We start from the raw sequence: 24,023 nt of genomic DNA, 5'->3' as shown, positions 1-24,023 counted from the left end.
GAGTCACTCGCCGCAGAATACCCAGCCTTTGACCTGCTCTTGTAGCCACAGTATTTATATGGCTGGTCCAGTTAAGTTTCTGGTCAATAGTGACACCCAGGATGTAGATGGTGGGGGATTCAGCAATGGTAATGCCGTTGAATGTCAAGGGGAGGTGGTCATTGCCTGGCACTTGTCTGGCACGAACGTTACTTGCCACTTATGAGCCCAAGCCTGGATGTTGTCCAGGTCTTGCTGCATGCGGGCTTGGACTGTTTCATTATCTGAGGGGTTGCGAATGGAACTGAACACTGTGCAATCATCAGCGAACATCCCCATTTCTGACCTTATGATGGAGGGAAGGTCATTGATGAAGCAGCTGAAGATGGTTGGGCCTAGGACACTGCCCTGAGGAACTCCTGCAGCAATGCCCTGGGGCTGAGATGATTGGCCTCCAACAACCACTACCATCTTCCTTTGTGCTAGGTATGACTCCAGCCACTGGAGAGTTTTCCCCGATTCCCATTGACTTCAATTTTACTAGGGTTCCTTGGTGCCACACTCTGTCAAATGCTGCCTTGATGTCAAGGGCAGTCACTCTCACCTCTGGAATTCAGCTCTTTTGTCCATGTTTGGACAAAGGCTGTAATGAGGTCTGGAGCCGAGTGGTCCTGGCGGAACCCAAACTGAGCATCGGTGAGCAGGTTATTGGTGAGTAAGTGCCGCTTGATAGCACTGTCAACGACACCTTCCAGTGGTAATGTTTCGTTGCAGCCAAGTCGAAGCTTCACGATAAGTCGCTTTAGTCTGTTTTGTGGAATGCTGTTGTCTAGGGGCCAATAGGGTTTCACTTTCATTAAAAGAAAAAGAATGAACTTGCATTTATGTAGTACCTGATCATGTCCTCAGAACGTCCGAAAGCTCTTTAAAACCAATAGATCACTTTTGAATTGCAGTCACCATTGTGTAGGTAAAAGTAACAGCCAATTTGTACAAAGTGAGCCCCACAAACAGCAAATGAATCAATGGCCAGATAATCTGCTTTGCGAGGAGTTAGTGGAGGGAGGAATGCTGGCCAGGACACTGAGAAAACCTCCTGCTCTTGTACGAATAGTGCCATGGGATCTTTTCCTTCCACCTGAGCTGGCAAACGCGGATTCAGTTTATCATCCCATCCAACAGATGGCACCTCCGACAGTGCAGCACTCTCTCAGTACTGCATTAAAATGTCAGCGCTGATTATGGACTTAAAGATGAGAGTGCTACCAACGAAGCCAGGTTAACACATTAGGTTTACTTATGTTATCACTTAAATACATTTCAGCTACAGGAAACCCTTTATTATTACAAAAAGCATTTAATGATTCGAAACATAGTTTAAATTCCTTCCAGTGAATACTATCCCTAGTTACTTTGTCAGCTGCATAGAGTAACATGGTCAATAATATTTAGCTACCAGTACTTACTGGAATTCCTAAAAGCGAGGGATCCACAGGTTGCCTGAATGGCAATGATTCTGGGTCCTGACGGTACAATGCTTCAAGAGTGGGCATAAGGGCTTGCCGTAATTCCTCTGGTTTGAAAACTATCAGGAAACAACAGACAGTGACATCAGCTTACCATTGAACTGTGCCCTGTTCCAGAGAAACAGTACTCTGCCTAAACAAAAGCATCATGACACATTGCCACTCCAGTCTATATTAATATAATCAACTATGCTTTAATTGAAAGGTTACAGCTGCTTCTAATATTATGGATATCAGGAATGACAACCAACTATATAAACACTTGGCTCAGACTGTGATAGCCATTCATAATAGGGATACCTACTCAGTTCAGATATTCTAAAACAATTTACAATCACAGCTTCACAACGCTGCTACTAAATGCACAAATTTGTTGTGGGAGATAGTTTTCTCACATTTCCAAGCAGTGACAATCCTAATGTAAAACTTCCTATCTATGCCATGGAAATGTGCAGAAGCCTCCCAGCTGCTATTTTACCTGTAGAGGACTGTACTGAATGTCTTTATATTGTATTTTTTGTATCCCCCATCTTCCCACAGACCAGATAACGTCCATAAGCCTTTGTCAGCAGCAGGTATTTGAATAAGTTTTTTTTTGGTGACCCACAAACACCTACACTTTCTGCGTGACTGAGGTGGTGATGCCGATGACTGAGAAGATGCATTGGCGCCCGCCTCCTCTTCCTCTTTGGGCTCAGTTTTCATCTCTGGTTTCTCCTCCTCCTCCATGGGTTCTTGCTTAGTCTCAACACTCTCGTTACTCTCTTCCTTCAACTGTGGACATGAAGACATCTCATCACACTGCAGATAGAAGAAAAACAAAGACCTTTACATGGCCATAGCTATGAAAGCAGTTTCACGTCTAACGGGCAGCTTTTAGTCCATTACAATTACATTCACAAATTGCACTGTATTTTTCTTTTAAGAGCCAATAACAGGGATAGACTTTAATGCCTGAAAACCAATTAAAGACTTTAGCTGGACTGATTAAGTGCTTCAGCTTCTAGTAAATATAATTTGGAGGTCTGTAGCTGTGGCATTCTGATGATCAGCATTTACTGTGAACAGGTCAATCAGTTCACTAATTGACACCTTCATCCAAACCAATTCAGGATTAATTTCTTAAACACTTTTCTCAACAACCTCTCCACCTTCAACTCCAGTTAATGTGGCCAGAGTCCTTTCCTGCACAGCCATTATCCACCCTTGCCACACTCTACTGAGCCCCACTGAAACAACTTAAACATTTTAGTCTTCAAACCCCTCCACTTCCTTGCTACAGCCTACCCGGATGATCTTCTCCACCATTGCCCCAGCCCACAACCTGAACTCCTGACTCCAAACTAATTTGCTCCCTCAGACAGGCCTGGGTCTAATCCGGAGCTGCTCGAACCAGAGGAAATAAACCCACTAGTGGCGAGATACTGTTGCATACATAAGAGGCAAATGGAGCCTATAGGAGGCCAAATATCAATCCTCTGTATTGGTAGCCCACATTGCAGATACTGAACCCAATTTACTGCCTGTGAGCTTCCCTGATCCTGACATGGTAGTAAGGATGCTTCAGGTCAACTGCAACTAGTCCCCAGATTGCACCGCCTGTAGGAACCAAGTTAAACACAACAAAAAATTAAGCTGATTTCAGAAAACGTCAAACTCATTCTGGACTACCGTATTTCATCAACTCTCCCAGGGATAAAGATACAATTACTGCAATACAACACGCAATATTTGGAACTGTTAAGGTGACATCTGCTAGACTCTGTACCTCAGTTTTTATTTCCGTCTGGGTTTCCGGTGCCTCGGATTCCATTTCCTCCACTTTGGCCTCTGGTTTGGTTTCAGACAGTGGTGCTTCAGTTATGAGCTGCTGAGAGTTTGTGTCTGTACTAGCCACAGAGGCTGGGGTAGCTACTCTACCATCTGTGCTTGCTGCAGATTGTGAGAGCTTTAAAATTTGGGAGAGAAATAAAAATATTTCAGTTGCAAGAAAAAAGCTAAATAGAGGATACAGAATGAGAAGCTGTGAAAAAATAATCCATAACCCACGCAGCTTTGTTACGCATGAGTTAATAAGTGGGACGTAGATCATAGTTAATACCTATTTACAGGCTACCAATTACAGCACACATTATATAAATAAAATTAGATTAAATTTAATTTTAAATGTAAACTAAATTGATGCATGGATTGAGGGATGGTTCTAGAAATATCACTGTTAGCTTGACAACTGATTGGACTGCAGAGAATAAAGCTTTGCCTGTGATACAAAATGTATTTAACATCTTAGCATAATTAATACTGCAGATAGAATTTTTTTTAATATAACTAATCCTTTCATACACCCTTTAGGTGGTTATCAATGGGAGCAACAGCAAGAGCATTATTGGCACAAGGAGGGGTGTTATAATAGTCCAATATTAGTGAGAGACATAAAAAAAGCATCTTACACCAGGCAGCTCCCCAAAAGGCAGCCAACTAATTCTATTCTAGACTTCCTGGCCAATTAAGAAAACAGGCATTATATTTTACACTCGTCAAGGTAGGAGAGGTCAGTTCTGGAGAAAGGAACTACCATTCTGGGCACTTAAAGCCAGCAAATACTCAAAGCCGAGTCACGTTCCTTATGCTTTGCCTCACCTTCAGAAGAGCACTTCTGGAAGTGTACATTTCAGTGCACCAGTGTGACAATTTCACTGGCCGTGGCTTCTCTCAATTGTACTGACAGTTTAGCGCTGAATTAGCAGTCCCATGATGTGGGCCCATGTTCACTAGGAACTGGGTTGAGACTGGCCAAACTCATTTCACATCGGACCATGTCATGCAGCAAGAAAGAGGCTTTCATATCACCCCGGGCTGGGTCCAACTTTAAAAAAAAATAGCTCAAACATGTGTCTTTCATACACTATTTGATTAGACAAGGGAAAAGTAGGACCATTTTCAGCTTTGCCAAAAATAATTAACTAACAAGTAAATTCTGTACCCGTAAAGGTCATTGAAAACTTTAGGGGTTCAACGAGTAAAATTCAGAACTTCTCCATATCCTTGATGGCATTTAAGTGACTGAGGAAACAAGTCATTAACTTTATGAAAACAGTGATTAAATATTTGTCATGGTAAAAGAGAAAATTGATGCGATGATTATCAGAGGCTATGATTCTCATTTTGCTATTGCTCAATCTAAACCATTTTTGTTTCAGACAAGACTACTTACAGGAGTGGTAGGCTGAGCCGGCCCAGTTGACTGCTGCACTGGTTGTGGTGTTGGCACTGACTGTTGCGATTGTACTGGAGTTGGAGGCTGTGTCGGAGTTTGGGTCCGAGGTGGAGTCTGATTTGGGGTCGTGCTCCTTGCTGGAGTTGGCGTTGGTGTTGAGGCCCGACCTGAAGAGGAAGTTGGAGTGGAGGCCTGAGACTGGGAAGTTGCTGGTGGAGGAGAAGTCATGCCGGATGGGGGTGGATGCTGGATAGATGGTAGACTCCCAGCAGTGGTAGCGGCGACTGGGGCAGAGACAGAGGCAGGTGGAGGGGTCTGCCGGAGAGTTGGTTGAGAGACCGGTGGACAATGCATCTGAGCATTGGGTACTCCTATCATGTTTACAGAATTGTTCAATGGATGTGAAGTGCCGGGTGCCTGAGCCTGCTCCAAAAAAAACACAAGACACCTTACTAACTCATTAAGTACTTGGGTTTGCTGACACTGTACAGATTTACAGTAACAATTGAGAGAAGTTTAAAATAGTTCAATTAACTATGTTTTAAATGGGGGGGGGGGGGGAAGAGCCTTTAGAAATACACAAGGCATGATACTGCAGTCAGAGTGCTTCATGGTAGCATAGTTGAGCACCAGCGTGTTAAATAACATGTTTATTCCACATTATTTGTCAGAATTCAAGCCATTTTAGGTAGTTCACTCAACAATGAGAAAACAAAGCATTCAAAAAAACTCTGGATGAAACACTCAGCTAGAGACAAAGCCCATATAGGATACAGGTACACAGAGTGAGTTTAAATGTACATTTCATGTTGTACGGAACAGGCAAACTTACTAACTACATCCCAACTAGATCACCATGTTCTGAAGCTTCAAATGATGACAGAATTAATTTCTGGGCACTATTACCAATGTAATCCTGTCCCTCTTTAGACTCGGGCATATTTTCCAAACTCATTTTGAGCTCACAAATGAAAAGCAACTGCAAAAAGCAAGGGGTTTCACCTGAACATGACTACTTGTTAGAGTTGGAATATACTGAGAAGCACACCAAACAAGTCTGCTCAACCAAAAGTATCTTCTCTTATCTACCCTCTGACGCTGCACCTTGCATTATAGTGAATGTGTCAATGTCAGTCAAGGGCGGGGGAAGGAACTGAGAGATTAATGGCTCTCAGCCACCAAACAACATTACACACCACCTGTTCAAACATTTACCCTGTTCTGATTCAGGATCACTTCACTGTGTTACAGAATTCCTGTTCCTTCGTATACAAGACACCAATAGAAAGCAACACTAACTTCTAGAGGCACTCTGTTAAAATCTTAAGGAAAAACAACTCAAAAACATAGCATTTCCCATGCATAATGCTCCAGGATCCAGGATCTGTGGGGTGATATTGGCATAGGCAGATCGCTGAAAATCAGAAATTCATAAAGTATCTCATAATTAAGAGTTTAAAAACACATATTTGAAGTATGCCCTCCACCCCTGGCTGTTTTTACAATAATTAAAAGATCGGAGGCAATAATGCAGTTTTGAAAGCAATGCATTTATTTACAAGGACGATGTTACAACACAAGGAAACCTAAGGTAATAATGTACTGCCACTCCCTTGGGCCATGCCATAGCACCTTGTGAGAAACTGAACTAACAAGTGCTTTTGCAGTGACTGCGCTAAGCCTACCTGATTCATTCCAGGCTGGTTTGCAGGTTGAGATATGCCCACATTATTCACATTCATTCCACCAGAGGCTGCAGGAAACTGGTTCTGATTCAGAAACTGGTTCTGGGAGGAAGGCGGACCAATGTTGTTGGCATGCACTCCTATCATGCCCTGGGGCTGTGGCATTCGGGAAGGTGACATTCCCATCTGGAAGAAATTAAATAGTGTGTTACAATTCATACTAGAATAAAAGAAACAAACAGGCCCAGGATGCCCCACCCCCCAAGAAAAAGATACCGGTCAGATGAGGGACACAGAACTCAACAATGAACCAGGCTAGATTATACCATAAATACCTTCCCCAAAATGTAGTATTTTTATTAGGCAAACAAAAATTGAGCGAGACAGGAGTTTGGATAATTACAATAAATGGTATTATTAGGATGAGAATTTTAAATTTAAGGCATTTGGGAACCAGGAGGCAATGTAGGTCAGTGAGGACAGGGGTGATGGGAAAGTGGAAGAGTGTTGGGGAGGATAGGAGCAGCAGAGTTTTGGATAAGCTGAAGTTTATGACAGGTGGATGATGAGAGGCCAGCCAGGAGAGCATTGGAATAATCAAGCCTGGCGGTGATAAGGACATGAAGGTTTCAGTAGCAGATGGGCTGAGGTGGGGCTGAAGAATGGTTAAACAAGAACACCTTATTCCTGGTGCAAACTAATAGTACTTCCTCAGCCAGTATAACCTAAAAAACAGACACCAATTACTCACCTCATGGCTATTTTTAAGATACTGCTGGCCCAGAATAGTTGCTACATCTGCCTACATGTCAATACACTTGTAGATGTTTCAATGTGAAAAGCGCCATATAAGTACAAGTATGCTACCTTGTATTGGTAAATCTAATCATGGAGATTGAACCTCAAGAGGTGCGACTGGGTCTGACAGTAATGTTAGCACACCTTACAGTAGCAAGGACATCAACACCAAAAACATTGAAGGAACGCTGGTTACATGGATTGGTACTGGCCTGGAATGCCCCTATAGAGTTTGGAGGATGCCAAGTAGGAAGACAACAACCTATTTCTTTGAGCAAAGCCAGGAATCTTAAGAAGTCATTATGTGCCTGGCATCTTTGATTACTAACATTATCCAGGAGCTGGAGCATTTTACAATTCCCTAAACTTTTAACCTTCACTTACACTGGGCAATGCGTCTTCTAGAATTGAAACACATTGCAAATTTCAAAGTGATCTATAGATAGTCTTTTTCTCATTAGTAAATAAGTTTGATGTAACGGTCACTCTAGCCTCATTAGCAATGGAATAGCTGAACAGAAGAGTAATTACCGTTGGAATAGATCCCATGTTGCTCATCTGTACAGTATGGTTCATGGGAGGTGCTGCACGTGGTCCCATGGGTACCTGCGACATTTGCACATTCCCCAAAGACATGGGGCCAAACTGGTTCATACCTGTAAGAACAAACACAACCTTCTCATTAGCTGAAGTGAGACTGTACTAATTTAATTTTCAGTTTCCCATCAAGGGATTTTGGCATAAGCTGGGAGATGTAGCATGGCAACACTGCCCCAGATTAATGCTTTCCAAGTCACACCAAATTCAGAATTCCATTTGTCACACTAAATGAGGAAGTGGTTGTTCCACTAGTTTCCTCCATCAACAATTTTCCCCCCACCTAATCGATTGTAGTATGTATCCATGGGTGCCGGGCACTCTCTGGTACCTCACTCAAGTGGTCATTACTTGTGTGTGATCCTTTCTGATGACCAACGATAATCTACTCAACCACTGACCTCCATCCCTACCTCAGCCCATCTGCCACTGAAACCATCACTCATGCTTCTGTGGCTTGAGTACTCCAATGCTCTCCAGACTGACCTCTCATCAACAATCCTTCATAAACTTCAGCTCATCCAAAACTCTACTGCTGATATCCTCCTTCACATTGTCCTACTTGCCCATCACCCCCATCCTCACTGACCTACATTGCCCCCTGGTCCCCAAAAGCCTCAAATTTAAAATTCTCATCCTTGTGGTTAAATTTCTCCATGGCTCTTCAACTTCCTGCAATCCTAGAACCACCCATGGCTCATGCCTACTATCCTTACACCTCTGTGAAGCGCTTTGGGAAGTTTTTCTATGTTAAAGGCACTCTAAGTGCAAGTTGTTATTGTTGAGGAGGGGGAAGGAGAGAGGAGGAGGACATCTAAGACACTGCCAACAGAAGGTCATTGGCTAGTGGTTAGGAGCAGGAACCGTAATTTCCCCCTCACTAATTCCAGGGCACTGAGGACAACTGTAGCTTCCCTGCTGCGGCTAAGAGAAGCCAACTCAGAACAGACCAGGAATCAACCCTAGAACGGTACCAGCCTGCATGACTTAGTTATTCACTGGAGAAACTCAGTGAGCTATTGGGGCAACTCTGTTTCTTTAAAAAAAAAATAAAAGCCAGTTTATTTCATGTCAGCACTCTTTAAAAATAAGTTTCTTGGCAACATCAACTGGTAGGGGAACTGAATGTGGATCCTAGCTTCCCACAGTTAATATGAAATAAACAAATATGTCTGTGCTGTGGTTGCACAGCTCATTAGAAAACCAACAGACTGTTAGGAGACATCACTTTGCACCCATAATTGCCTACACAGTGGCCACTTTATCAGAGGGAAAGGGGGTGATACTGATCAGAGGGACACTGACCATAACCTCATACATCTTTTAAAATGGGAGAATGGACAGGAGGGAAAAAAAGATTCACCCTTTCCAGGTGGTTAGTTCTTGGCATTTTAGAGAAATTGCAGTCAGCAAATAGCCAAATGTTATCTTACACCAGATCATTTAACTTTACCAGGTGTGCGAAACCTTAACTGTAATGTAAAAAAATTACATTTAAAAGTTCCTAATCTTCCAAAAATTGGTAGCAACTAGTGATCTTCTTGTTGGTCACATAAGATCTTGTATCCATCTGAAATTCAGCAGGCAGGCATTTCAACCCAGAATATCAAACACTAGATTCCCGTCCAGCCTTTTCTGCCTTCCTCTCACAAAATTTTGAGCCTAGTGTCTCCACCATAGAGGCTCCAGTCAGTCAAATCCTGTCCATAAAATGCATTTTCCAGCATGGGTCACTGGACATGAATCATAAGTGGAAGTTTTTTTTTGGAACTAACGTTATGTGACAGGTCTTTTAATGTTAATGTCCTATCACAGTGCCACCTACAGGCGCAACTGGTACTGCAGGCAAATGCTGACACTTTTAAAAAGTCTTTTCCCAGAGACAGAGCCCGACGTAGGAGCTTTCAAAGCATTTTGAAATGGAATGTTGTGACCCATTCATTGATTTGAATATATAATAGATTTTGCTATTCATTACACAGGAAAAACTATAAAAGATTTACTTGCCTTGAGACCCTGGCATGCGATTTATGATCTGATTTGGCACATTCGGCATAGACAAGGGTCCATCTAAAACAAAATAAACTTGTCAGAATTACACACACCCAAAGCCACATCTCCTCAAAGCATTCCTTTGTTCAAACAAAAAACATTCGCTGGGAGCATTAAAATATCACTCATGGAAAACAACCGGCTAAAAATCAATAATGGGTGTCTAAGTGTAGACATGTTGTGGGGTTTTGCTCAATTACCTTCTGCACAACAATCCATTGGGTGATTCAATAGATATAGTTAAGTCTATACGAGGGCAGATTGTACATACGTGAAAGCCAAATAAAGCTATCTATATGCAGAATCTTCATCTTCCACACAGGGGATTGTGCTCCCTTTTGAGGGCAAAATCAGACAGGAAGATCCCTCCAAGTCTTATCTTCAGTGATGTCATTACAGTAGCACATTATCCTCATGGTTTCTTGCCCGACTGTATTCCTGACCCCAGTTCCTTTTGATTCAAAGGGACAACTTATGTCCTTTCCCTAAATGGGGATGATGTGGAGATGCCGGTGATGGACTGGGGATGGTAGGATGAGAGGCCGGTGTGTGAAAGATGCCTCAATTCAAAGAGTGAAGGTGACCATCAGTTAAATTATCTTTTATTCTTCGATTTTTTGGACAATAGTGGAAATAGTTGAAGTAGCAGTCAGAGGATAAGCGGCATTCTTTAGGGGAGATGATACTGCGATGGAGGTATGCACCATCCACACCTGTTAGATCGATCACTGATGCCGGATGATAGAGGGATTGTGTTTTCAGACTGTTTTGTGTTGAGTGTTGGTGCAGGAGAAGTAAGCACCTTTGTTTATTAAGATTTTGTAACTTTTTTTTTATAGTCTGTAATTTACTGTGAATCTACTGTTCATATTTAATACTGTTCCTTTATCTGTTTACAGTTCAATGCCTTGTAGTTTATAGCCTTAGCCACAGTCGACAGTGTATTTATTCTTCTGCCTCTGAAGTTGAAGGAAATCATATTACAGCACTCGATATCTGGTAAGCTAAAACAGTTACAAGGACTCACCACATTAACAGAGAGTTTGGGCAAGTAAAGGCACACTCTAGGGCAACGAGGTAAGGATGGCTGTGATGGTCCTCATGGTTGAGCAGCCTGGCACGGTTTAGTCTAAGAGAAACATGTCTGAGGTGCCAGTGAATTGCTGGCACCTATGGAACCATACAATTGGATGAGGCCTCCCTTCAGCAAAGGAAGGGAGAGAAAACTTGGGGGAGGGGAAGATGATAAGGGATCCACTTGTGATGGGTTACTGTCTCAAAGAGGCACCAGCAAGTGCTACAACACTCCTAGATGCACAGGTCAAAAAAAAAACGTGAAAGTGAACTTGAGTATTAGACGTTACTTTTTTTTTTACTTTACTCAGTCTTAAAAGTCCTCTTCTACAGCTATCATAGTATCTTTATCATCTACCATTTGGTATTGAGTCTGATTTTCAAGCCCTTTGACTTATGTTTAACTGATCAATGATCCACCATAATGGCTATTTAAGGGAATAACATGCCAATTCCCTGAAGTACATTTAGTTAACATCACACGTTTAAAATTGAGAACAGTCCCTTATGAAAACTCCGTGTCTATAATTCCAAATCTGCATCTTAAAATGCTTTTACTGTTAAAATATCACTCACTCATTTATATATGCACTGAGGTTATGTAAATTGGTTATGGGGAGCTTTGAGGCAAATTCAATCAATGAAATTAGAATAGACCATTGAGAAGTTGCTAGAAGTTATAGGGAAATCCAGAACGAGAGGAGAAAACACTTCAACAAATAATTTAATCACTGACGCAAATATGGGTTTTGATAGAAAGACCACCTTCGATTTCTATAGTGCTTTTCACAACCTCAGAATATCCCAAAGCACTTTACAGCCAATGAAGTACTTTTGAAGTGTAGTCGCTGTTGTAATGTACGGAAACGTGGCTTCAATTTGTGCACAGCAAGCTCCCACAAACAGCAATGCGATAAATGACCAGAACAATAGGGCATAATCTTAAAATTAGAGCTAGGCCAATGAGGAGTCAAATCAGGATGCACTTTTTCACATAAAGGGTAGTAAAAATCTGGAACTCACTCCCATAAGACCATAAGAGATAGGAGCAGGAGTAGGCCATTTGGCCCCTCGAGCCTGCTCCGCCATTCAATGAGATCATGGCTGATCTGATTTTTACCTCAACTCCACTTTCCCGCCTTTTCCCCATATCCTTTGACTCCCTTGCTGATCAAAAATTTGTCGAACTCAGCCTTGAATGTATTCAATGACTCAGCCTCCACAGCTTTTTGGAGTAAAGAATTCCAAAGATTCATGACCCTCTGGGAGAAGAAATTCCTCCTCATTTCCGTCTTAAACAGGTGACCTCTTATTCTGAGACTATGCCCCCTAGTTTTAGATTCCCCCATGAGGGGTAACATCCTCTCAGCATCTACCCTATCGAGTCCCCTCAGAATCTTGTATGTTTCAATAAGATCTCCTCTCATTCTTCTAAACTCCAATGAGTATAGACCCAACCTGTTCAATCTTTCGTCATAAGACAACCCTTCCATACCCGGAATCAACCTAGTGAACCTTCTCTGAACCGCCTCCAATGCAAGTATGTCCTTCCTTAAATAAGGGCACCAGAACTGTACGCAGTACTCCAGGTGTGGTCTCACCAGCACCCTGTACAGTTGTAGCATGACTTCCCTGCTTTTATACTCCATCCCCCTAGAAATAAAGGCCAATATTCAGTTTGCCTTCCGGATTACCTGCTGCACCTGTATGTTGACTTTTTCTGTTTCATGTACGAGGACACCCAGATCCCTTTGTATTGCAGCATTTTGTAGTATTTCTCCATGCAAATAATATTTTGCTTTTTTATTTTTCCTCCCAAAGTGGATGACTTCACATTTTCCCACATTATATTCCATCTGCCAAATTTTTGCCCATTTGCTTAACCTGTCAATATCCCTTTGCAGACACTTTGTGTCCTCATCACAACTTGCTTTTCCACCTATCTTTGTAGCATCAGCAAATTTGGCCACAATACACTCTGTTCCTTCATCCAAGTCATTGATATATATTGTAAATAGTTGAGGCCCCAGCACTGAGCCCTGCGGCACCCCACTAGTTACAGATTGTCATTTTGAAAATGGCCCTTTTATCCCGACTCTTTGTTTTCTGTTAGTTAGCCTATCCTCTATCCATGCCAGTATATTACCGCCAACACCATGAGCTCTTATCTTGTGCAGTAATCTTTTATGTGGCACCCTATCCAATGCCTTTTGGAAATCCAAATATACTGCATCCATTGGTTCCCCTTTATCCACCCTGCCCCTTACTTCCTCAAAGAACTCTAAAAAATTTGTCAGACACAATTTCCCCTTCATAAAACCATGTTGACTCTCCTTGATTGTATTATGAGTCTCTAAATGTCCTGCTACTACTTCCTTAATAATGGATTCTAGCATTTTCCCAATGACAGATATTAGGCTAACTGGTCTATAGTTACCTGCTTTCTGTCTCACTCCCTTCTTGAATAGGGGTGTAATGTTTGCGGTTTTCCAATCCGCTGGGACCTTTCCAGAATCTAGTGAATTCTGGAAGATTACAACCAATGCATCCATTATCTCTGTAGCCACTTCCTTTAAGACCCTCGGATGCAAGCTATCAGGTCCAGGGGACTTGTCAGCCTTTAGACTCATTAGTTTACCTAGTACTTTTTCTCTAGTGACAGTGATTGTTTTTAGTTCCTCCCTCCCCTTTGCCCCTTGATTTTCTACTATTATTGGTATATTATTAGTGTCTTCTACTGTGAAGACAGATACAAAATATCTGTTCAATTCCTCTGCCATTCCCTTGTTTTCCATTATTATTTCCCCAGTCTCATCCTCCAAGGGACCAATGTTTACTTTAGCTACCCTCTTCCTTTTTACATACTTGTACAAGCTTTTACAGTCAGTTTTTATTTTTCTTGCTAGTTTACCCTTATAATTTATTTTCTGCCTCTTTATTATTCTTCTAGTCATCCTTTGCTGGTTTTTAAAGTTTTACCAATCTTCGGGCTTACCAGTAATCTTTGCCACGTTGTATGCTTTTTCTTTTAACCTGATACCATCCTTGACTTCCTTAGTTAGCCAAGGTTGGTTCACCCTTTTTGTGGAGTCTTTCCTCCTCATAGGGATATATTTTTGTTGCGAGTCATAAAATATCTTTTTAAATGTTTGCCACTGCTTATCCACCATCATACCATCTAATCTGTTTACCCAGTCCACTTTAGCCAATTCTGCCCTCATGCCTTTATAATTGCCCTTATTTAAGTTTAATACAATAGTTTCAGACCCAAGATCCTCCCTCTCAAACTGGATGTGAAATTCTATCATGTTATGATCACTGCTTCCCAAGCAGTCCTTTACTTTGAGATCATTAATTAATCCTGTTTCGTTACCCATTACCAGATCCAAAATGGCCTGTTCCCTGGTTGGTTCTCCGACGTATTGGTCTAAGAAACAGTCCCTAATACACTCTATGAACTCCTCCTCAGGGCTATTTTTGCCAATTTGATTTGTCCAATCTATGTGAAAGTTAAAATTGCCCATGATTATTGCATTACCTTTTTTACAAGCCCCCCTTATTTCCTGATTTATATTTTGCCCTACAGTGTAACCACTGTTAGGGAGCCTATATACTACTCCCACCAATGATTTCTTTCCCTTGCTATTTCTTACCTCCACCCAAATTGATTCGACATCTTGATCTTCTGAGCCAAGATCATTTCTCACTATTATACCAATTTCATCCTTTATTAACAGAGCTACCCCACCACCTTTACCTTTTTTCCTATCCTTCCGAAATGTTGAATAACCCTGAATATTTAGCTCCTAACCTTGGTCACCTTGCAACCACGTCTCTGTAATGGCCACAAGATCATACCCATTTGTTTCTATTTGGGCCGTCAATTCATCTATCTTATTACGAATGCTGCACGCATTCAGATAAAGAACCTTTAATTTTGTCTTTTTACCATTCTTTCGTATCCCGGCCCCATTTGCTAGTGCACTCTTATGTTTGTACGCTGTGTCCCTTCCTGACACACTCTGTTTATCATTACCCCCATCACTTTCCTTGTCTTTTCTCTTTATCAATCTAAACTTCGCCCCACCTGAGCCCTCCCTCACTCTATTTAGTTTAAAGCCTTCTCTACCGCCCTAGTTATTCAGTTTGCCAGAACGCTGGTCCCAGCATGGTTCAGGTGAAGCCCGTCCCAACGGAACAGCTCCCTCTTTCCCCAGTACCGGTGCCAGTGCCCCATGAATCGAAACCCACTTCTCCCACACCAATCTTTGAGCCACACATTCATCTCTCTGATCTGATTTACCCTGTGCTAATTTGCTCGTGGCTCAGGTAATAATCTGGAGATTATCGCCTTTGTGGTTCTGCTTTTTAATTTAGTCCCTAGCTGCTCAAACTCCCTCAGCAGAACCTCTTTCTTAGTCCTACCTATGTCGTTGGTACCTACGTGGACCATGACAACCGGATCCTCCCCCTCCCACTCCAAGGTTCTCTCCAGCCCTGAGGAGATGTCCTTAATCCTGGCACTGGTGGGCAACACAGCCTTCAGGACTCACGCTCTTGGCTGCAGAACAGTATCTATCCCTCTAACTATACTGTCACCTACTACAACCACATTCCTTTTCACTCCCCCCACTTGAATGGCCCCCTGAACCACAGTGCCGTGGCCAGTTTGCTCATCCTCCCTGCAGTCCCTGCACTCGTCCACAAGGGCTGCAAGAACCTCGTATCTATTGGACAAGTGCAGAGGCTGATGCTCCTGCAATGCTTCCTCCCGGATCCCCGTACCTGCCTCACTCGCAGTCACACCCTCCTGTTCCAGACCACGTGCCAATTCTACAGTATTTAGTCTAAGGGGGGTGACTGCCTCCTGGATCAAAGTGTCCAGGTAACTTTCTCCCTCCCTGGTGCATCGCAATGTCTGCAGCTCGGACTCCAGCCCCTCAACTCTGAGTCGAAGTTCCTCGAGCTGCAGATGTAGTCGCCCTGGACAAAACTGTCCAGTAGCTCCCACATATTGCAGCTGCAACACATCTCCTGCCCTGTCATAACTATTTTATTTATTTAATTGATTACTACAATGCCAATCAAATTATTTTTAGGTTGAACCAAGTACTGGCCTTGTTTAATTTATTAAATTAAGTTTAGATTTTTAAAAAAAATTTTAGTTTTATGTACAAGTTATTTAGCCCACAGTCCTAAGAAAGAAGAAAACAGAAGAGATACTCACCACCAAACACCTAACTGCCTTACCTGTGACGTCAGACTGCAGTTTGCTTTTGTTGTTGCTGTGACCCGCTCTCGGTACGCTCCTCTCTGCTGTCTAAACAAATGCACCTCACCCCTTACTGCACCGAATCCCCTCACTCACCAAATTCCCAATTATAGACTCTGTCGATAGCTACTACTCCGTGCTCCCTCACTCCCTAAAAGGCTGTGGGTGCTGGGTGAATTGAGATTTTCAAGACTGCGATCGAAACATTTTGTCAGGTAAGAGTATCAAGGGAGATGGAGCAAAGATGGGTAAATGGAGTTGAGCTACATATCAGCCATGATCTAATTGAATGACAGAACATGCTTGAGGGCTAAATGGCCTTCTCCTGTTCACATCTTCCTATAATCTGTTTTCGTGACACCGGGAGAACCCCCTTGCTCGTCTTCAAATAGTGTAATGGGATGTTTTACATCCACCTGAAGGGGCAGATGGGACCTCGGTTTAACATCTCATCCGAAAGATGGCATCTCCAACAGTGCAGTACTCCCTCAGTACTGCATTGAAGTGTCAGCCTAGATTGTATGCTCAAGATTCTGGAATGGGGCTTGAACCTACAACCTACTGACTCAGGCGAGAGTGCTACCACTGAGTCACGGCTGATAACTAGGTTTTAAAGTGCTTGCTTTATGAACATTGACATTCCATGTAAGTGAGATGTTACCTTTTATTCACCACACAGGAAGTATACTTACTAGGTGGTCGGACGGGCTGGGCCTGAGCCATACCCGGCGCCTGCGACATGCCAGGTGGCTGGCCCGTCAAGGTACCCTGGTTTGGCAACATTCCCTGTTGTTTTTGAAGCCGAGAGCGTCTTTTTTCCTCCAGCTCTTTCTGAATCTTGTAAATCTTCTCTGCTAGTAGGTGATAGTATTCATCCTAAATGGAGACAAATAGAAAGTCAAAACTTAATGCTGCTTCTACCGGTTACTGGTTTACAATTGCTGCTGCTCTTTTTTTTTGCTTTAGTTGTCATTTTCTAGTTAACGCACAACTAATCTGTTTAGTTTTACAAATCGTGGGAGGTGGGAGAAATTAACAGGCATCAACCTCAAAGCAGCTTGACCTCAATACACTGGAAAACAGATGGTCAGACACCAATTGGCTGTCTATCAAGATCAATTGTAAACAATTTTACAACACCAAGTTATAGTCCAGCAATTTTATTTTAAATTCACAAGCTTTCGGAGGCTTCCTCCTTCGTCGGGTGAACGATGTGAAAATCTGAGGAAGGAGGAAGCCTCCGAAAGCTTGTGAATTTAAAATAAAATTGCTGGACTATAACTTGGTGTTGTAAAATTGTTTACAATTGTCAACCCCAGTCCATCACCGGCATCTCCACATCATATCAAGATCAACACCAGATCTGATTTTGGATTAGAGATGGACAGGAAACTGGATTGATGTCCAGCTGATTATTGGAAAGACAATGGCTGCAAACTCATGTTGGTTGAGGAAACTTTTGTGACTTTGATCAAAGTACATAATTTCTAGAAACTTAAGTTGAGTTAGCATATTCACGCTTGGAACCCCGGGGGAGATTTTCCGGTCACGTGCTGGGAGTGTGCACTGGGAAACAGTGCATCGCTAATCTGTGATTTTCTGCCTATTGACATTAATGGGCAGAAAATCATGGACTGGGGGTGCACAAATTTCCCAAAGCAGAAAATCTCCCGTTTCCACAGCCTCTTTTAGAGCACACATCTGCTGCAATGCTTTTCAAACATCTGGGACATAAACATTCTAGAGTTTTGTGGTATTCCACAACAGAGATACCAAACTACAGGCCAGATACAAATACTGCTTGCCCCCAACTCCCATATATATTTTGGTAATGAATACCACATTCATATATTTTGCCGGAATACCAAAAACTTAAGCTGAAGTATAGAATTTGGGATTCTACCATAGTGTCTGGTAAAACCACCATCTTAAATTATAGTTGTGTTGTAACAAAATGAAAGCAATGTTACAATGGAACACAGCGTGTGTGGCCTCCAATACAAACACACATTATTTGTACACACCTCACTTATAGAGAAACCATTCGAAGCATCATATTGAATAGTGGCCATCCATGTACTCATTTATTGCTTCTCTCCCCAGGCCCATATTATCAAAAATTAAAGTTCCCCAATATAAATTATTCAATTTGGATTTGATGCATTGTGGTGATTTATATATCAGTTTTCTCTCTCCAAGTCACTGCCAAGATTTCATCCACTCCAGTCAGGCCAGGAGTGGTTTAATATTTTAGAAACCACCCAGCCCCAATGCGTATTTATTCTAAATTGAATTCAAACTTTAAAAAAAATCCCATTTTGTGCTTAGTTCACCACTTCTCACACCAAATTTCACACAAAGCCTCTTTAAATCTGAACATAGAAAAGATCGATGTAAAGTCTTTCTAAACTAAATTCTTGGACTAACGCCTATCAGATACTGTGGTCAATACAAAATAAATTGCTCTCATCATTGCCCTGACTACAATAACACTCCATGATTTACTTTGCATAGCCTGCATTCCCCAAAGTGTGCTTCCCCTTGATGCTAATGTATTGAACATGAGCAATCCAAAGCTGGACTCGAACATAAACCAGCAAACTTCTGAAGGATTTAAGAAAGATCACGGCACTGAACAAGGTTACAATTTCCTGATCTGCTCTATCAGCACTATAAATTAAACCTGAAATAAAAACAGAAAATGCTGCAAACACTCAGCAGGCCGGGCAACATCTGTGGAGAGATGTCAGAATCTATTTTTCTCTCCACAGATGTTGCCTGACCTGCTGAGTGTTCTGTTTTTATTTCAGATTTCCAGTATCCGCAGTAATTTGCCTTTGCATTAAATTAAACCATCCACTGGCTCAATTCATTTCTGAACTTTAAAATGTTTGCATCTAGTGTTACACTGAAACCACTTTATCATGTAACAAAGGGAGTATGTGCGTATTTTGAAAATTGACGAGGCCCTCCAATGCTCCCAGTTCCATACCTGCTAGTGATTGGGATGTTATTCAATGGAACTCTACATACCAGTGAGAGGTGTAGACGTTTATTTTAAAAGGGGAAATTTTCTATTTGTTAAACTTACTATATCTTCAAATATTAGGATTTTAAAAAGCTGAAACTGAAACTGCAATTTCAAGGTTCTGCTAAGCACTGCCAAATATTTACTTAAGATCAGATCTTTAACAAAATGAATCTAACTTACTCTCTGCTGCCAAATTTTGTTCATTTTGTCAGCGTGTTTGGGGGTGGGTTAGGGGTTTGGAAATAAAGCAAAAGTCAAGCAGGTTTTCATACAAACAACATACGCTAATTTTAGGGAACAAGGAATTACTTCTGTTCACTGTAGGCAACCAAGTAGCCACGGTATGCAACATGCTCCTATCCACCATATCTCACTGGTTACTGAACTTCATCAAGAAGATGAAGAAACAAAAAGGGTGAAACAAGATAAGCCTTCAGGACAAAGGTAGTACAGGAGAGGGTCATTCTGGAGTAAACCATGGCTGCTGTTCAATTCCATGTCCCTAACGACACCGTCAGCAGGTATGTGGTCCCACTGAAATTCAATCATGACAGTTACTCATAGGCTCACCCTACGGTCAACTACATCAGTTCTTAGAATAACAGGATAAGTTCTAATGTACCTGTAGGTATTAGCAAATACCTACAAAAATGCAGCAGGAATTCCACTAAGGCCATTAATTAGGAAAAATATTTCTGCTCAAAGTAACAGCAAGCAGAGTACCGGCCGCTTAACTGAAGGATGAGACCCTCAGGTCTTGGCCCTCAGACTAATTATACTTAAAGCCCTGGTACACTACATAAACTGTGCTCTTTGTTATCACAAAATTACCAAATGATTTCGATTTACTTATTTGAGGTTGTGTTCTGGAACTCAAAGGCAGTATCACAGAATCATGCATCACAGAAGGAGGCCATTCAGCCCATCGTGCCTGTGCCAGCTCTTTGAAAGAACTAGCCAATTAGACCCACTCCCCTGCTCTTTCCCCATAGCCCAGAAAATTTTTCCTTTTCAAGTATTTATCCAATTCCCTTTTGAAAATTACTATTGAATCTGCTTCCACCACCCTTTCAGGCAGCGCATTCCAGATCATAACAACTCGCTGCGTAAATTATTTCTCATCTCCTGTTTGGTTCTTTCGCCAATTACCATAAATATGTGTCCTCTGGTTACTGACCCTCCTACCAGTGGAAACAGTTTCTCTTTATTTACTCTATCAAAACCCTTCATAATTTTGAACACCTCCATCAAATCTCCCCTTAACCTGGTCTCTGTTCTAAGGAGAACAATCCAGTTTCTCCATATATCTGAAGTCGCTCATCCCTGGTACCATTCCAGTAAATCTCCTCTGCACCACCTCCAAGGCCTTTACATCCTTCCTCCAACTCAGTGAGCAATGCCACCAGGGAGTCTGTTGATATTCTGTAAACTTGCAATGTGGATTATTATAAATTAGCGTAGTAATTTAGCTCTTTTTGAATTTAGATGGTTCATCTGGCCTGCAAAAGAGATTCAGTGATGTGAGGAGTTATTATGTCAGGTATTTGACTGTCTCACTGAGCTTCCCTCGAATGGAGATCCAAAGCAGAGCACTCCTTCAGACCAACCAGAACACTATGACATGCTTAGCCTTAGTTGGGTACCTCAAAGTTAGAAACTGAAGATAGTGAAAATGCACAGCAGGTCCATCAGCATCTGCTGAGTAAAAACATAGGTTAATGTTTCAGGCAGAACAGTTTGTCAGAATTCTCCACCCGAAATGTTAAACTTTTTTTTTTAAGATGTTGATGGACCAGCTATGCATCTGCTTTAATTTCAGAGTTCCAGCATATACAGCTTTCTTTCTTATTTCAAAATTTGTCATTTAACAGCATTGTATGAAGTTTGCATTGATGGGAATAATGGCAAATCTCATTTCAATGAGACTACGTACCCTGCTGTTAGCAGATTCATACATATCTCCTTCCACTTTCCGAGCATATGCCACAAGGTTTTCCATGCGACGATCCTTCAGTGCTGCTGGGTCAGGGGTTGGAAATATGGCTTGCACACTGTGGGAAATAGGATATAACCAGATGAATAACCAGTTTCCTACTTAACTTAGCTATAGAAACAAAGAACTTGCATTTATTAGGGCCTTTCGCGACCTCAGGATGTCCCAAAGCGCTTTACAAAAGTGTAGTCACTGTTGTAATGTAGGAAACGCAGCAGCCAATTTTCACACAGCAAGGTCCCACAATGAGATAATTACCAGATAATCTGCTTTTATGATGTTGGTTCAGGGATAAATATTGGCCAGGACACCGGGGAGAACTCCCCAGCTCTTCTTTGAATAGTACCACGAGATCTTTTACATGCGCCTGAGGGGGCAGACAGGGCCACGGTTTAACGTCTCTTAACTACGAACACTTAAAGTTCCACAATAGATACACGGGCACGGTACTTGCACGTTGCTTGGGTAAGATCACTGCTGCTACGTATATATTTCACCCTCAACAGTGCTTCTGCCAGAGATTTTCAACCAGACTGGATACCGTTTCACAAGCTCATTTTTAAATTTATATTTAACACCCAAGTTGTACCTAACTCGGGTAAGTTTAAATATCAATTCAGTTTCACTAGAGCATCAGCCATGTCTGTTTACAATTGCCTCTGCTGTGAACACAGTCTGCCGCGTGCATACAAACTGATGAACTCCCTTAAATGGAGAATTACTTGTGTTGGGAGCATCAGAGACTTATTGAATCTTTTTTGACCAAATGAAGAATACTCACAGCTTGTGAACCAGGTGATTGCGCAGATCCTGAGTTACATGTTCGTGCCACGGTTTTCGCACACCACTGGTGGACGGTGCTGCTGTCGGCAACGTGCCAATGTTACCAACATTTGTGCCATCGCTCATCATTTGACTAAAGAAAAACGAGGGTGCAGGAGTTATTTAAAAGGAATTCTACAATACTGCTGTTTATAAAGCTCAACGTTTAGTTGCATATCACTTACATTCATCATATTATAGACAAGTTCAGTCAACATCCTCATTTCCACGGAGAGTGAAACTAGTTTAAAATGAACTGTAAGACTAGAAGTTTATATCAGCATTTTGCTCAACAGCCGATAAATCAAATATAATTCTGTACTTAAGCCAACTTAGCCAAATCCAAAAGATAAAACCATTACAGTAAACAACAGTGCAGACTCATTCTAAAACAGTGAAAATTTGACCCGGACAATAATTTCACAGTACTCGCCACTTTGAACAACATGAGAGTGTTTTCACAATTATAACCAAGCTACAAAAAAAGCTGGCCTCGGATAGAAAAGTATAAAAACCCATAGAAACTAACTCCAAATAAAATGTGGTTATAAATTACTAATCACTTATCATCTTACACCAAGTTAAATTTAGCATTCTCCTTTTTATGGATCAGGTGCACAGCAAAATTCAATTCCTTCGATACTTCAAACTCTGAAGGCTTTGCAGGTAACTTTTGCTACTGATACCAAGAATATATAATTCCCTGTACTCCAGTCTTACCAGTGTCTATGCATTTCTGCTTGATATTTTTAATTGGGGGGGGGGGGGGGGGGAGGAAAGAGAAAGGAGTGGATTTTGATGGTATAAATTCTTGTGAAAACAAGAATTGAGAATCTGTTGAATGAGAAAATCCCATGTCGGTTCCATTTAAAAACCAACAGCTTGCATTTATATAGCTCCTTTAATGTTGTAAAACATCCCAAAGCGCTTCATAGGAGTGTTATTAAACAAAATTTGACACCAAGCCACAAAAGGAGATATTAGGACAGGTGAACAAAAGCTTAGTCAAAAAGGTAGGTTTTAAGGAGTGAGAGGTAGAGAGATGGAGAAATTTAGGGAGGGAATTCTAGAGATTAGGGCCTAAGCAGCTGAAGGCATGGCTGCCAATGGTGGGGCAAGAAAATCAGGGATGCAAACAGGAACTATCGGCAGCTGTCCCTATCTAGGGAAATCGCAACCCCAATTATCATTCTATTTTAAGGTAAAGTGGTATCACTATCCACTTTCCTGAAAGGATGGCCCGTCCTTCTATTAGAAGAAGCTTTCCAAGTACAAAGCAGTCAAAATATGGAAATTTGCAGATCTAGCCCACATTTTCTAAGTCCATAGCTATACAGGAATGAGACACAAACCCAATAACCATATTATGCTGTTGGGTATTTTTGAAGAATGCAAATTCCTTACTTTGGTGTACCGAGAGAAGGTGGAAGAGCAGAGTCAGACATCAAGTTTGACTGATCTGGGGTCGGAACTCCCATCCCTCCAACCACATTCATCTGGTTCGTACCTGCTGTGAGAAAGGAGTAGTCAGTAACTAAAGCCCACCCTGTAAGGCCACCCCACCTTGTATTGTACACCATGAACTGTATGTACAATGTATGGTGCATAACTGTATTGATTGTACCAGGACCGCTGAATTGTACTGTACGTACCGCTGCAAATTGTATGACCTGTATTGTATTTTGAAGCATGACTTGAATTGCATTGTATGTACCTTTACAAATTTTATGAATAAAGTATATTTTGAAATTTAAAAAAGCAGCAATTCCTAACCCAACAGCTTGAGCTTCCAGCTATACCTCACTGGTCAAACAAACTGGTCACAAAATTTTTCAAGAATAAAATACATGGCCAAGACCTGAAAGAAAATATTTCAAACTGCAATTCTATACTTTAAAAAAAAAATTCAAAAATGTGAAAATAATTCAGACAGGCCTCTGACAACCCACCGAGCCACAGTCTGCTGTATGATGGATA

General features: G+C 41.7%; 1 protein-coding gene across 3 annotated transcripts in view; it reads right to left on the bottom strand.

Moving 5' to 3' along the window:
• LOC137340799 (CREB-binding protein-like) overlaps window positions 1-24,023 on the bottom strand; it is a 111,444-nt gene that overhangs the window by 49,230 nt on the left and 38,191 nt on the right. For 2 of the 3 annotated variants that reach the window (XM_068003587.1, XM_068003589.1), the window contains exons 7-17: window positions 23,451-23,556; window positions 22,006-22,140; window positions 21,165-21,282; window positions 16,893-17,076; window positions 9,810-9,872; window positions 7,737-7,861; window positions 6,408-6,593; window positions 4,720-5,145; window positions 3,274-3,453; window positions 2,123-2,306; window positions 1,446-1,564 (exon numbers count right to left, since the gene is read on the bottom strand). In XM_068003587.1, the coding sequence (XP_067859688.1) occupies window positions 1,446-1,564; window positions 2,123-2,306; window positions 3,274-3,453; window positions 4,720-5,145; window positions 6,408-6,593; window positions 7,737-7,861; window positions 9,810-9,872; window positions 16,893-17,076; window positions 21,165-21,282; window positions 22,006-22,140; window positions 23,451-23,556 (1,826 nt within the window). The remainder of the gene's footprint in view (window positions 1-1,445; window positions 1,565-2,122; window positions 2,307-3,273; window positions 3,454-4,719; window positions 5,146-6,407; window positions 6,594-7,736; window positions 7,862-9,809; window positions 9,873-16,892; window positions 17,077-21,164; window positions 21,283-22,005; window positions 22,141-23,450; window positions 23,557-24,023) is intronic. The other variant, XM_068003588.1, reaches the window with a different exon arrangement.

The sequence above is a fragment of the Heptranchias perlo genome, chromosome 22 (genome assembly GCF_035084215.1).
Source record: "Heptranchias perlo isolate sHepPer1 chromosome 22, sHepPer1.hap1, whole genome shotgun sequence".
In the NCBI taxonomy this organism is placed as follows: Eukaryota; Metazoa; Chordata; class Chondrichthyes; order Hexanchiformes; family Hexanchidae; genus Heptranchias; species Heptranchias perlo.
The sequence above is the reverse complement of the archived record's forward strand: the minus strand, read 5'-3'. Positions and strand labels throughout refer to the sequence as shown.